General features: G+C 38.3%; 3 protein-coding genes and 1 long non-coding RNA gene across 7 annotated transcripts in view; 1 reads left to right on the top strand and 3 right to left on the bottom strand.

Annotated features, from left to right (window-relative positions):
• The window catches only part of LOC104771719 (haloacid dehalogenase-like hydrolase domain-containing protein At3g48420), a 3,315-nt gene extending 2,675 nt beyond the window's left edge, over positions 1 to 640 (bottom strand). Inside the window, exons 1-2 of the mRNA XM_010496295.2 lie at positions 252 to 640; positions 72 to 118 (exon numbers count right to left, since the gene is read on the bottom strand). Coding sequence (XP_010494597.1) covers positions 72 to 118; positions 252 to 559 — 355 coding nt within the window. The 5' untranslated portion in view covers positions 560 to 640. The remainder of the gene's footprint in view (positions 1 to 71; positions 119 to 251) is intronic.
• LOC104771723 (cyclin-T1-5) lies at positions 1,272 to 5,599 on the bottom strand. Of its 3 annotated transcripts, none has more exons than XM_010496299.2 (7): positions 5,469 to 5,599; positions 4,242 to 4,500; positions 3,712 to 3,793; positions 3,243 to 3,377; positions 2,840 to 3,015; positions 2,600 to 2,751; positions 1,272 to 2,494 (listed from the first exon to the last, which is right to left on the bottom strand). In XM_010496299.2, the coding sequence occupies exons 2-7, from the start codon at positions 4,466 to 4,468 to the stop codon at positions 1,527 to 1,529; spliced, it is 1,740 nt and encodes a 579-aa protein (XP_010494601.1). In that variant the 5' UTR covers positions 4,469 to 4,500; positions 5,469 to 5,599; the 3' UTR covers positions 1,272 to 1,526. The 3 variants fall into 3 exon arrangements, with proteins under 3 accessions (XP_010494601.1, XP_010494600.1, XP_010494603.1); XM_010496298.2 differs by having other exon boundaries at positions 5,464 to 5,599; XM_010496301.2 differs by lacking the exons at positions 3,712 to 3,793; positions 5,469 to 5,599 and having other exon boundaries at positions 4,242 to 4,329.
• LOC104771722 overlaps positions 4,509 to 10,834 on the top strand; it is a 6,431-nt gene continuing 105 nt past the window's right edge. The window contains exon 1 of the long non-coding RNA XR_764910.2: positions 4,509 to 5,334. This is a non-coding gene — a long non-coding RNA (uncharacterized LOC104771722). The remainder of the gene's footprint in view (positions 5,335 to 10,834) is intronic.
• LOC104771720 (F-box protein At1g30790-like) overlaps positions 8,470 to 10,834 on the bottom strand; it is a 2,700-nt gene continuing 335 nt past the window's right edge. For both annotated transcript variants that reach the window (XM_010496297.1, XM_010496296.1), the window contains exon 2: positions 8,470 to 9,965. In XM_010496297.1, coding sequence (XP_010494599.1) covers positions 8,584 to 9,933 — 1,350 coding nt within the window. In that variant the 5' untranslated portion in view covers positions 9,934 to 9,965 and the 3' untranslated portion in view covers positions 8,470 to 8,583. The remainder of the gene's footprint in view (positions 9,966 to 10,834) is intronic.

Here is a 10,834-nt window from a genome sequence, read left to right on the forward strand (position 1 = left end):
TGAGCACAAAGCTCGTAGGTTATTCACTTTGTAAAATTCCTCTAAAAGAACTGGGTGATTTTAAGACGCACCTACATTGAAAGCTTGGCGATTACTGGACCATGTATCAATCATAACCCTGAAAACAAACAGAACCAAACAAAAGAATCAAAAGTTAACCATCACTGAACCAAAACCAAGAACTTGCTTCAAACCCCATAACAATCTCATCAGAAAGTTGGAAGCTTTTTTCATAATCGGAACTTACTTACCCATCAACTTCAAGTATAACGGCGAATTCTTCAGATGGGTTTACGTCTTCTCGGCTCGCTGATAAGCAAACCGAAGAGAATCTCTGCAATCGCAAGCATGTTCCGAGAATTTGGGGTTTTCCTGGGAAATTGGAAAAAGACAAGAAATTGCGTCTTCCAGTGTCGTGTGAGGATCGCTCGCTCAGGTAACGATTGAAAAGAGAAGTCTTTGTGGTACAAGAAAGTTTAAGAATCGAACAAGAAGCAATTTCCATGGCTACTACGTTCTGCTGATTCATACCAAAAGCGTCTCCATTGATAATGATCATTTATGCTCTTACACCATAAAGTAAAGTACCGAGCTTTTAGACTTTTCTCTCTCTAGATACTGTAAAATTTTTAATTTTCGGTCCCTACGTAAAGATTTCAACTTTTTTTTTTTTTGTGGTAATGGTTTCTTATCTCTTCTTCTCGCCCCTTTTGGATTGTTTGATCGAATTATGTTTCTTCACAACTTACACATTTATTCCTCTCGCTTTGTCCTCTTTTTCAATTCAATGTTACTTCTGAGATGGTATAATTGTGGGCACATAAGAACATGACTCATTCGAAAACGAATAAAAAAAAATAAAGAAAATCTTACAGATTTCAAGTACATAATTCACTTCATACCGTACAAAGGAGTCTCTTTTACATCGTATATAGCTTTAGACAGACATTGTAATAACAAAATTCTGGAGAAGCCACATAGAAGTAAAACTTAGTTGAACAATTACTGTAACAAAAGAAGTTATCAAGTATCAGGCTGACTTAACCACAATCTATACTTCCTGTGACCTGACTCTAATCTTACCATAGTAGAGGAAACTTCTTTCCCAATGAGAAAATGGAAGCAAAGTAAACTACGAAATTTGCGCACACAACAAAAAGATGGAAGTATGAAGCTGCCTAGAAGAATCAAACCGTTGCCCGGATTTAGATTAGACAGAAAATAAAAGCAGGTGATTAATGCATACTTATAAGTTCCCTAGCACGGAGTAGTTATTTAAAGGAAAACCTAATTACGCTTCTCAATATCCTTTTCGGATGATGAGTCCTTGTTCAAGCCGTTGGATAGTGCAAAAATGCCACACATATATATAATCAACATAAAATACACTGAGCATTGGTTCCAACGACTGAACCGACCCATGTAGAAGTCAAGTTCACATGGTTGGGCATCAAAGTGCCAAAGGTCTTTAAAAAGACCACAAGATGGAATATAAAGAGTAGCAGTTTTAATAATCATTACCTCTCTTATGAATGGTTATTCTCTTGTGAGTGTCTTCTGTGCTCTCTATCACCATGGTGACTACTACCTCTGCTCGTCTTGTTGTGGCCTTCTTCACCATTCTCACTATTGTGGCGTCTCTTTCCTTCTGTCTGCTTTTCAGGAGGGCTTCCCATTTTTCTCTTTCTGCTATGCATCATCGGGGACACATCGTTTACCATTTCGCCTTCCTCTGTATGTTTGACTTCTCCTTTAACATCTAAAATCTCACCATGTTCTGTGCCCATGGTATCAGAGTTCTCGACCTTTGGTCTGCTCTGTACTTTCCTTTCCTTCGTCTTTTCATCCTCAACAGCTAGTTCCACATCTTCCAGTTCTCTTTCAATCAAATCATCCTCATCCATCAAATCCTTTTTCCTTGTCCTTTCACCTAGCAACTTCTTAGCTTTCTCTCGTTTAGCCTTCACCTTATCTCGAAGCAATTTCAAGTCTTTTGGCGATTGGCTGATTGGGACATCACCAGCTTCGACATTTCTAGATTTATGAACAGCACCATCATCTTGAAGCTCTCCACCCTCTCTTTCTGACTTGTCTTTCCCAGGTCCCTGAACTAAAGGTCTAGAGTTATGGGGGGCTTCTCTCGCACTGTCCTTATGGGCGGCTGGATGACTTTCAGAATGTAGGCTGCTTTCTTTTGTTTCTCTCTCTATCTCCTCTTTGTTATCGACACTGACATTGACTGCCTCACCAACCCCATTATCATTGTTCTGATTCAGTACTCCTTTCGATGAACTCCCAGGATTATCAGAATTTGAATGTTCATGGGTTGAACGTACTGATGTTTGCCTAGAACCAACATGCTCATCGGTGGAAACTGCATTTCTGGAGCCTGGCCGCTGAGCTGACCCTCCACCTACACTACTTTCGACTTCGCTCCCTTGAGATGCAGGGACACGATTTTGCTCATAAAGCTCCAGCATTTGGTTGCTAACATCTGAGATATACAAAAGACGATCAATCTTGAAATCATATCCAAAAAGGGAATGGAAGTCAAACAAGGAAGCAAGAGTTTTCAAATCAATTTCATCATGTAACATACCCTCCAATTGTCGGGGAGTGACATCAAATTCTTGCCACCAGACCTTCTCTCCATCTGATGGTAACTTCACTTTAAGGAACTTGGCCGCAAGAAATATTGCACCAGCCGCAATATGGTGAGGCTTAAATTGCAGGCAGAGCGATGTCCGTAGACTGCAAGCCACTTTCATTGTATGAAGACGAAAATACAAGGCACATAGAATTATTGGAAGCTTTAGTAGGAAATAGTACTTGAACGTACCCATCATTAACAAAATTCCATGCAACTTGGGCAAGAGCATTCTGTGCAACCTTAAATTTCTTTATTGCCTCTACAAGGGGTTTATAAGGATGATGAACGTTGAGGTCAAAGCCTAGAGTAGAAAGAACTATTTTTTCTCCGTTTAATATAAGCTCTTTTTGTTGCTCATATACTTCCTGCAAAAGTGATATACATCAAAATACATTTTTGATATGCTGACCAACAGAAAATAAATCAGGACTAAAGGAGCATGGTTCTACAAAACAACGAAGCAAAATCAGGACTAAAAACTCAATGTCAAATAAAACAGAATACTGTATATGGGGAAAGAACGATACATTCATCTATAACTAGCTAAATGGAGGCAAGAGATTTGAGAAGGTTCAGCAGTAAGATGGAATACCTTTTGCTTGATTTTCTGCGAAGCACCAGGATCCTTCTTGTTTATAATCTCATAGGAGACAAAAATAACGTCTTTCAAGGGCCGTGGAGTTTCCTCAACCTTTCCAGCAAGGAACATGCATACAGTTGCAATGGTCTGTAGAAATAACATAAAGAGAGAGCTCAGTAAAGATAAGTACTTTTTCCACTCTAGAAGAAATAAATCAGTACCAACAATCACAAATCAAAGAAAAATCTCTACCAAAGTGACAGTAAAACTATCAGTGAGAATAGACTAGTGAGCTATCTATAACTACCAAGAAAAATGGCAAGGAGATGGAGCCAATATATAAGAGAATACCAAGGAGCCACGACATTTCAATACCTTGAATTCTATGCTAGCCAGACTACAGCATAGTGGTTTTACAACACAGACAAAAGTCATTTTATTTAAGCATTCAACATGTTCAGGTGCAAAACAATAAACTCACCCTTCTGTCATTCTTTGCATGTGACTGGCGAAAGAAGAATCGATGACAGAAGATTATCGCTGTAGCTATTGTAACCTGGGGACTGATTGGAAAACTATATCAGCCACTTTCCAAGATAAGAAAAAAAAAACTGAAAGCTTTGAAAAATGCAAAAACCATGACTACAACGACAGGAAGTAAAATTCAGACAGTGTGGCAGTAATTTTTTCACCACTAATAACTGTCTCTTTTTTTGTAATCATGTCAAAGAAAGAAACATTGAGATAACATAAACAAAACTTCAACAACTTTCTGTTGGAAGGTGCTAGAACTAATATCAGTACAAAGGTATGCCTAAAACCATCAGCAGCAAATCAAATTCCAATTATATAAAACCTACTGTATATGTAAAGGGGAAACTATTATCAGTAGACAATGTTGATGGGACGGGTTGGACAAATGATCATGTCAAGAAAGACAAAGCCAGCATGAAGCAGTTAAATGGAAAATGCACATAAAGGAATCTAGGATGAGGTTAAAAAAGAACTTACACTTTCAATCTCATGCCCAAGTCCTGCAAAAACGTACAGTAGGATTTGCGGAGGTATGTTTCCTTCTTTAAGTCAATACCATCCAACCTTGACGGTGAATTCTCTTCTATTTCTTTCCTTCCAAAATACCAGCGGGAAACCTCTTCTTGCTTTTCATGAGAATTCCTAGAGTGTGATGAAACTCCACTCTCACTGTAAGAACATTCCCCAGCTAGTACTCCAGCCATTAGTCTCTTCTAAAACCAAAAACTCTCCCAACCTAACAAAAGCAGAGAACCAAAACGTGCATCACTTTACAATAGAAATAAGCCTGAAACTCAACACTAGAAAAGACACAAATCTAGAAATCAATTGATTCCCCAGGAAACGAAGCTATCATCTTTAAGACAGATACACTCAAGGACAGGAATCAACTGAGATTTCAACAGATACACAGAAGGGTACACAGAGGAGATACTGATTTATGAATAGTGTCATGGCTCCACTTTACAATGTTTTAGTAAAGCAGAGAAGCAAAATTCGCATTACTTTATAACCGTCTGCCCAACCTAGCAAAAGCAAAGATCCAAAACGGGGCATCTCTATACAATGGGTAATAAGCCTGATACTCGACACTAGATAGGATACAAATAAAAAGATCATAAAACAAAAGTAGATAGCTATGATCTTCCTACTTGTATTCGAACTTCAGCTTTTGAATAACAATGTGAAATCTTACAAGCAATTAGAAAACTCCAAGAAGAGGAATCAACTGAGATTTCAAACAGATACACGGAAGGGCCACAAAGGGGAAGAGACTGATTCGTCAATAGTGACACACAACCACATAGTATTAACGAGAGTCAAAAGGGGATAAAAAAAACTTCTACAAGCTATGAACATGAATCATGGAAACGATGAAACCTTTACGAATTGCAAATCATGCAATCGAACTTATCGGGACAACTTGATTAGGCAAAAATATCATTGACCATCAGATACATTCGATCAAAAATCCCAAATTTTGCTCAAAACACGAAACGAGACCTAGAAAATTAGTAATTGGGACCGGAAAAAACAGATCCAAAGGGTTTGTAGAGGAATTAACCGAAAGGTTGGAAATTTTCAATTGACGGTGGAGAAGAAAGACAAAAAAAAAAAACAAATCGAGAGAATAGAGAAATCAAGGAGAATCCAAAACAGTAATCGAACGAGGGAAACAGAAAAAAGATGGATACTTTACCTTACCCTGCAACGAAATTAACTTCTCAAGTCGCGAATTGCAGAAGAAGAAGAAGAAGAATAACGCGTGAAATTGAACAAACCCTAACCCTAGAGAGTCTCGCGAGAGAAAAACGAAAGAGAAAGAAGAAGAAGAAGAAAAAAGGGATATCTCAAGTACTCTAAAAGAGTTCTGACCAGATTCACTTTTTTGCCTTTTTCACATTAAAACTAATAATAAATTAAAGAATTGTTATTTTTCTTCTTTTAATTCATTAATCTTGACATTTTTTTAATGCGATAATAATAATAAAAAGGATAATGAGATATTATGAAATACAAAACAAGAGGTAAAAATAAATATTAATATAATAATTTATATACTATTATCTATGGGTTTGATGGTAGGAAATTTTTCTCAAGACAAAATAAGATTAATTTTTTTTAATTAAAATGTGACAATTATAATACATTAATAATGTGCATTTTATTATTTATTAATTATAATAACATTCAACTATGAATTTAGTTTAAATAAGTAATAGTATGAACGTTCCGAATTTGTTAAAAAAAACACTAAATTGATATTTATTTTGAATATTCTTAAAATAAACAAAGTCATTGCATTTTACCAAAGAGGGGTTTACGTCAAGGCGACCCTCTTTCTCGCTATTTGTTTATTTTTTGTACAGAGGTTCTGATTGCTAATATTAAAAAGGTTGAACGGGAGAAGAGACTTACGGGAATATCGATTGCTCGGGATTGCCCTTTGATCTCGCATTTGTTGTTTGCGGATGATAGTCTTTTCTTTTGTAAGGCGGAGGAGTCTGAATGCAGAGTGGTTATGTATATTATAGATAACTATGGAAAAGCGTCGGGCCAAGAGGTAAATTTAGAGAAATCATCCATTATGTTCGGTAAGAAAGTTCCGCTGGATGTTAGGTCTCGGATAAAAACAGTTATTGGAATTTCCCGAGAGGGTGGTATGGGTTCTTACTTGGGTATCCCTGAAAATATTCAGGGCTCAAGGACTAAAGTTTTTAGTTATGTGAATGACCGCTTGGATGAGCGAGTTAATGGCTGGTCGGCGAAGATTTATCAAAAGGGGTAAAGAAATTATGATCAAATCAGTTGCGTTAGCTCTTCCGACTCATGTTATGTCATGTTACAAATTGCCACAGGCATTAACGTCCAAACTTACGGGAGCTATATCAAATTTCTGGTGGAAGTCTAATGATAAAGCTAGAGGTATGCATTGGATAGCTTGGGACAAGATGTGTCTAGATAAATGCGATGGAGGTTTGGGATTCCGTGCCCTGGAAGAATTTAATGATGCAATGCTAGCAAAGCAGTATTGGAGGTTGATCCATTACCCGAATTCTTTAATGGCTCGGGTGATGCGCGGCAGATATTTTAGGAAAAAACATCCTTTGATGGCGACTAAACCTTACTCTCCATCCTTTGCGTGGAGGAGTATTTTTTCGACTAAGGGATTAGTGGAACAAGGGGCAAGGTGGGTAGTAGGATCGGGCCGTGATATTTCGGTATGGAGGGATCCTTGGATTCCGGATCATCAGCCAAGACCAGCAAATGGTCGGGGGAGAGTTCTACTTCCTAATCTGCGGGTCTACCACCTTATTAATCCTCATACATTGGACTGGCATTTGCCTACTCTTCAGAAGTTTGTGGATCCGGAGGATATTCCGCTCATACGGAGTATGGCGGTCAGTAAGTCTTTGAGGCCGGATAGACTGGTTTGGCATTATTCTAAGTCCGGTAAGTATTCAGTGAGATCTGGTTACAAATTAGCTCGGGAATTACAAAAGGTTGTCGAATACGGGCCAACGTGCACAGTTTTGCGGGCACAAGCTTGGAAACTTGAGGTTCCCTCAAAGGTGCAACATTTTTTCTGGCAGGTGGCGTCTGGGTCCCTTCCTGTGAAGGAACGGATTGCTCATAGGGGTATCCGGTGTGATGTTACGTGTCAACGGTGTGGCTCTGTGGTAGAGACTATCAATCATGCTCTTTTTGAGTGTGAACGTTCGTGTATGGTTTGGGAATTATCTCCAGTCCAGTCGTCCTTGACTGGCTTCCCTTTTGGATCCGTGTTTTCAAATCTAGATTTCCTATATTCCAATACCTTCTCTCATTCGGGGGGCCCTGGCATTGGTTATTTGTTGCCTTGGGTTTTGTGGACTATTTGGAAAGATCGGAATAAGAAGGTCTTTCAAGGGACTGAGGCAGAGCCAAATGATATTATTAATCAGGCGTTAACTGATAAGCTACTTTGGGAGGAGGCCAAGTCTGGTTCTGCGAACTACATAGCTCATCAGTTTTCTATGGAGGAAAGAAATTCTTTGACCCGTTGCCAGGTTGACGGTTCCTGGAAAGGTTCGGATCCGTTAGAAGGCCTTGGATGGTGTTATGGTAATAATGATAATAGGACATTTCTTATGGGAGCTTGCAGTTTGCAACGTAGTCCCTCTTCTCTACATTCGGAGTTTCACGCCTTGTTATGGGCTATGGAGTCCCTTCGGGCGGTGGGAATAGACTGTCCCATTTTTGAGTCAGATAGCTCTGAGTTGGTGGCGATGCTCCAGACACCCGACGATTGGCCAGCATTTTCACATTTGCTAGAAGACTTCCAAGACCTCAGAGCTTCATTTCCCTCTTTTACTCTGACAAAGATTCCGAGGACGACTAATGTGCGAGCAGACTGTCTGGCCCGTTCTTCACGATCTTTAGCATCTGAAATTTCTTTTGTAAACTCTTCTCCTCCAATTTGGGCAACCAATTTGGGGTTACCTTTTAATTTATTTAAATGTATGGTTGAAAAAAAAACAAAATCATTGCAATTCTTGTTTGTATCCTTTCAATACTTGCCATGATTTTTTTTACTTTGGTTCCAAATTTATTGCATTTTCTTAACTTTAGTTATAACATTGATAAATTTGATTTTTGCGGCACTGATTGGATCATCAGCTGAAACACCTTTAATTTACAAACAAAACAGAAAAAAAAAATGATAAGTTGAAAAGGGGATTGAAAATAAACAATGTAGTTAAAACTTAAAAAGAAACACAAACTTGAGTTCTGTCACAATTCTTCATAAATTTATACAATAAAAATAAAATAAAACAGACTATAAAGACAGGAGACTTTCAAAGTGTTCCGGTGAGAAAAGGACTTGACATACACATTGCTCTTCACTTGAATGATTGCACCCAAACTTTTCAAATCCTTTAAGTTCAACCCTTCTGATTAACTTCACGCCTCCTTTGTTATAGTAGTAAATGTACAATGGCTCATGCTTGGGAGGAAACTTTAGCGGACCTATAACGACCTCGTAGCTTTTGTTCACCCCTAAGATTTTTAACTCAATATTCCCGGACAAATGCAACAACAAAGGGTGGACAGTTAGTCCTTTCCTATACCAGTGGCGTTTTTTGTCAAAGTCATCTAGAATCCACAAATCAAAACTACCGGGAGGAGCACGTGGTAAGGGCCTAACCCCGGCTACCCTCCCATTGAAGTTGATCAATGATCCATGTTTTATGACCGGCCAATATGTGTTGATCGAACCTATGCACTCACCTCTAACGTTAAAACGAAAAATAAAAAATCTCTTCTCTTGTCTCAAGGTAGTCGACACACCGTAATACACCATCCCATTAATGCATATTCCATTTGTTAGAACTGTATAACGCGGGATTTTTCTACCTTTGATGCTTCTCCATGAAAGATTTCCTCCTCCAATTGTTAAAACCATGTGCTCTTGACAAGGTTGGCCATGCCAAGACGTGCTACACAATGCTTTGTATACATTACCAACAGGATCATATCCCAAGAACATATATATGTGCTCTCTTGTACCACTAGAAGCTTTGATATCCGGCAATGTTATGACTTCTCTAGTGCTAGGGTTACATATCGTGAACCGACCTGGATCTGAAGGATGTGACAAACCGAACAATCCATGGATGGAAGAGCAATGAACAAGGTCCACAGGGAAACCGGACAGTGTCATTTCGGGATATGTATGCAAAGAAGTATAACGAATAGGGTTCTGCCGGCAACTGCGTATTTTCATTGGAAGATTGGTAACCAAAGAAGTAGTTGGTACCTTTGTTTCTTTGTGTGAAGTCGATAAGAGGATTACACGGTTCTCAGTAATACGAACAGCGACTAGAAACCGTGACCGAGTCTGGGACATTGAGCAGAACGAATCGATGAAAACTTGGTTTTGGATGATGGATATCCATTCCTTGGATACACATTGGAACCTTTTAAGAGATTTAGCCGGCAATCTCTTCAGAATCTCAATCGTCAGATCAAGAGGGATATAAAGAGCTAAGTTGCTGATTGAGCCGCTACATACACCATCCTCACCTCTCATGTCAACCTTCTTGTCTTGCTTTTCATGAGAATTCCTTGAGTGTGATGAAACTCCACTCTCACTGTAAGAACATTCCCCAGCTAGTACTCCAGCCATTAGTCTCTTCTAAAACCAAAAATTGTCCTAACCTAACAAAAGCAGAGAACCAAAATGTGTATCACTTCACAATAGTAATAAACCTGAAACTCAAAACTAGATAGGACACAAATAAAGATATCCTTAAAAAACCAGATCGATTCCACAGCAAACCGAAGCTATGATCTTTATAATCGCATTAAAACTGTATTACTGTAGCTTTAAACAACGTAATATTATAAGCAATTAGAAAACTCTAAGAACAGGAATCAACAGAGACTTCAACAGATACACAGACAGAAGAGTACAAAGGGGAAGATACTGATTCATGAATAGTGTCATGGCTTCACTTTACAATGTTTAGTAAAGCAGAGAAGCAAAATCTGCTTCACTTTATAACCATCTGACAAACCTAACAAAAGAAGAGAACCAAAATGGGGCATCTCTTTACAATTGTAATAAGCCTAATACTTGACACTAGATAGAATACAAATAAAAAGATCATAAGACAAAAGTAAATAGCTATGATCTTTTATACTTGCATTCGAACTTCAGCGTTGAATAACAAAATGTGTAATCTTACAAGCGATTAGAAAACTCGAAGAACTGAGAGTTCAAACAGATACCCGGAAAGGCACAAAGGGGAAGAGACTGATTCGTCAACAATAGTGACATGGCTTTAATGAAAACATAACCACATAGTCTAAACGAGAATCAAAAGGGGATAAAAATCTTCTACAAGCCATGGACATGAATCAATTATGCAAACAATGAACCTTTACGAATTTCAAATCATGGAATCGAACTTGATTTAGGCTGCCCATCAAATACATTCGATCAAAAATCCCAAATTTTGCTCAAAACACAAAACGAGACCTAGAAAATTTTAGTAATTAAGACAAAAAAAAAAAAAAAAAAAAAA

The sequence above is a fragment of the Camelina sativa genome, chromosome 20 (assembly GCF_000633955.1).
Source record: "Camelina sativa cultivar DH55 chromosome 20, Cs, whole genome shotgun sequence".
In the NCBI taxonomy this organism is placed as follows: domain Eukaryota; kingdom Viridiplantae; phylum Streptophyta; class Magnoliopsida; order Brassicales; family Brassicaceae; genus Camelina; species Camelina sativa.